The sequence below is a fragment of the Fonticula alba genome, assembly GCF_000388065.1.
Source record: "Fonticula alba strain ATCC 38817 unplaced genomic scaffold supercont2.13, whole genome shotgun sequence".
In the NCBI taxonomy this organism is placed as follows: Eukaryota; order Rotosphaerida; family Fonticulaceae; genus Fonticula; species Fonticula alba.
Window position 1 is genome coordinate 91,898 of NW_009242983.1, and position 1,395 is coordinate 93,292.

The 1,395-nt window shown below is 73.5% G+C and overlaps 1 protein-coding gene across 1 annotated transcript in view; it reads left to right on the forward strand.

Annotated features, from left to right (window-relative positions):
* H696_05696 (hypothetical protein) overlaps positions 1-245 on the forward strand; it is a gene marked incomplete at both ends in the record, with an annotated part of 1,318 nt that extends 1,073 nt beyond the window's left edge. The window contains one exon of the mRNA XM_009499512.1: positions 195-245. Coding sequence (XP_009497787.1) covers positions 195-245 — 51 coding nt within the window. The remainder of the gene's footprint in view (positions 1-194) is intronic.
* Between the last annotated feature and the right edge of the window lie 1,150 nt (positions 246-1,395).

Sequence of the window (1,395 nt, forward strand, 5' to 3'; positions counted from 1 at the left end):
GGGGGGGGGGGATGTCGTGGCCCACGCGCTCGTCCGAACTGTGGGAGTGCGCGCGCCCCGGCAGCGTCGGGACCCCGACGACACCGGAACACGCCTGGCAGATGGGCTGGTGTGTGTGTGTGTGTGTGTGTGCGGGTAAGGGGGGGGGGGTACCTGTGGAGATGCCCGGCGTCTCGCCGCGACCTTTCAGGCAGCGAGATCAAATCGTCCCCCAGGAGGTCCCCGCCTCGGGAGAGCCGCGCTGAGTGATGGGGGGCGAGCCCGGAACAAGCAGCCCGACGGGGGGGGGGGGGCCGAACCATTCGGCCGGGCGTCTCGGCGTGACAGAACACCTGGCCATGCGACGGCTCGTGATCTCCTCTGTGAAATGCGTCCCGGGCTCTTCCCAGAGAATTAATTGGTGGCCCGGGCCTCCAACCGGATGCCCATTGTAACCGGGTATTGGTATCCCACGGGGCAACACGGCCCGGGCGCCGGCCTCCTCGTGACCAGCTCCCGCGCCCCGCCCCGGGGGCGGCGGCGGCCGGGAGGGCGGGGTGCAGGACCGGCCGGCTCTCGCCCGCCCGCCCAGGCCGCGTGCTTGGTCGTCCTTCCGCCCCCTTTTGATCAAGCCGCAGGGGTCGCCAACAGCAGGATGTGAGCCGGGGAAAGACCCCGGGGCGGCCGAGCCCGATGGATGGGGCTCCGAATTTCGGCAGCCAGTCGCGTGTGACTGTGCGTCCCCCCCTCCCGCCGCTTGGTCCGGTATGAGACACGTCCGAGGTCCCCCCCTCCCTCCCCACTGCATTCCCTTCCGACCGTCTCAGGGGGGGCTTCCCCAAGGAGATTGCCCCGGCCTCGCAGCTCGCTCGGAGCCGCGTCTCCCATCTCGGCCCAGGGACTCTCTCTCTCTCTCTCTCGACGGCGTCTGGTACTCCCCTGGGTGGGGGTGGCAAGGAGAGACATATGCCGGACACGGCCAGGGGCGCTTGGGACCAGGGACGCCCGGGTGCGCGGCCCGAGAGGCGGGCTGCCGTGGCGTCCCTGCGCCGGCGTGCACATGCGCGCAACGGGACGACCCCGCTGCCTGCGGCGCCTGGCGTGGCGGCCGCACCAGGGCCGCCCGGCCGGCGGGCGTCGAGAGGGGAGGCGGCGGGGGTCATGCTCACCGGTCGCCCGGCATGGTGGGCCGGTCGGACGCCGGGTCGCCGGCACGACAGGCCCCCACCCCTGGCGGGGAGGCGGTCCGCCTCACACATCGCGTTCGCACGCCTTGGGGCCGGGCCGCACCAGTGTGTCGGGCGCCCTGCGCGCCCTCCCCCGGGACCGGCTTGGGGATCCAGCCGCCGGGGCACACCAAGCCCCGGGGGTGTGTCGGGCGCCCGTTCGCCGTTCCTGCCGGGCCGGCCCGGGGGG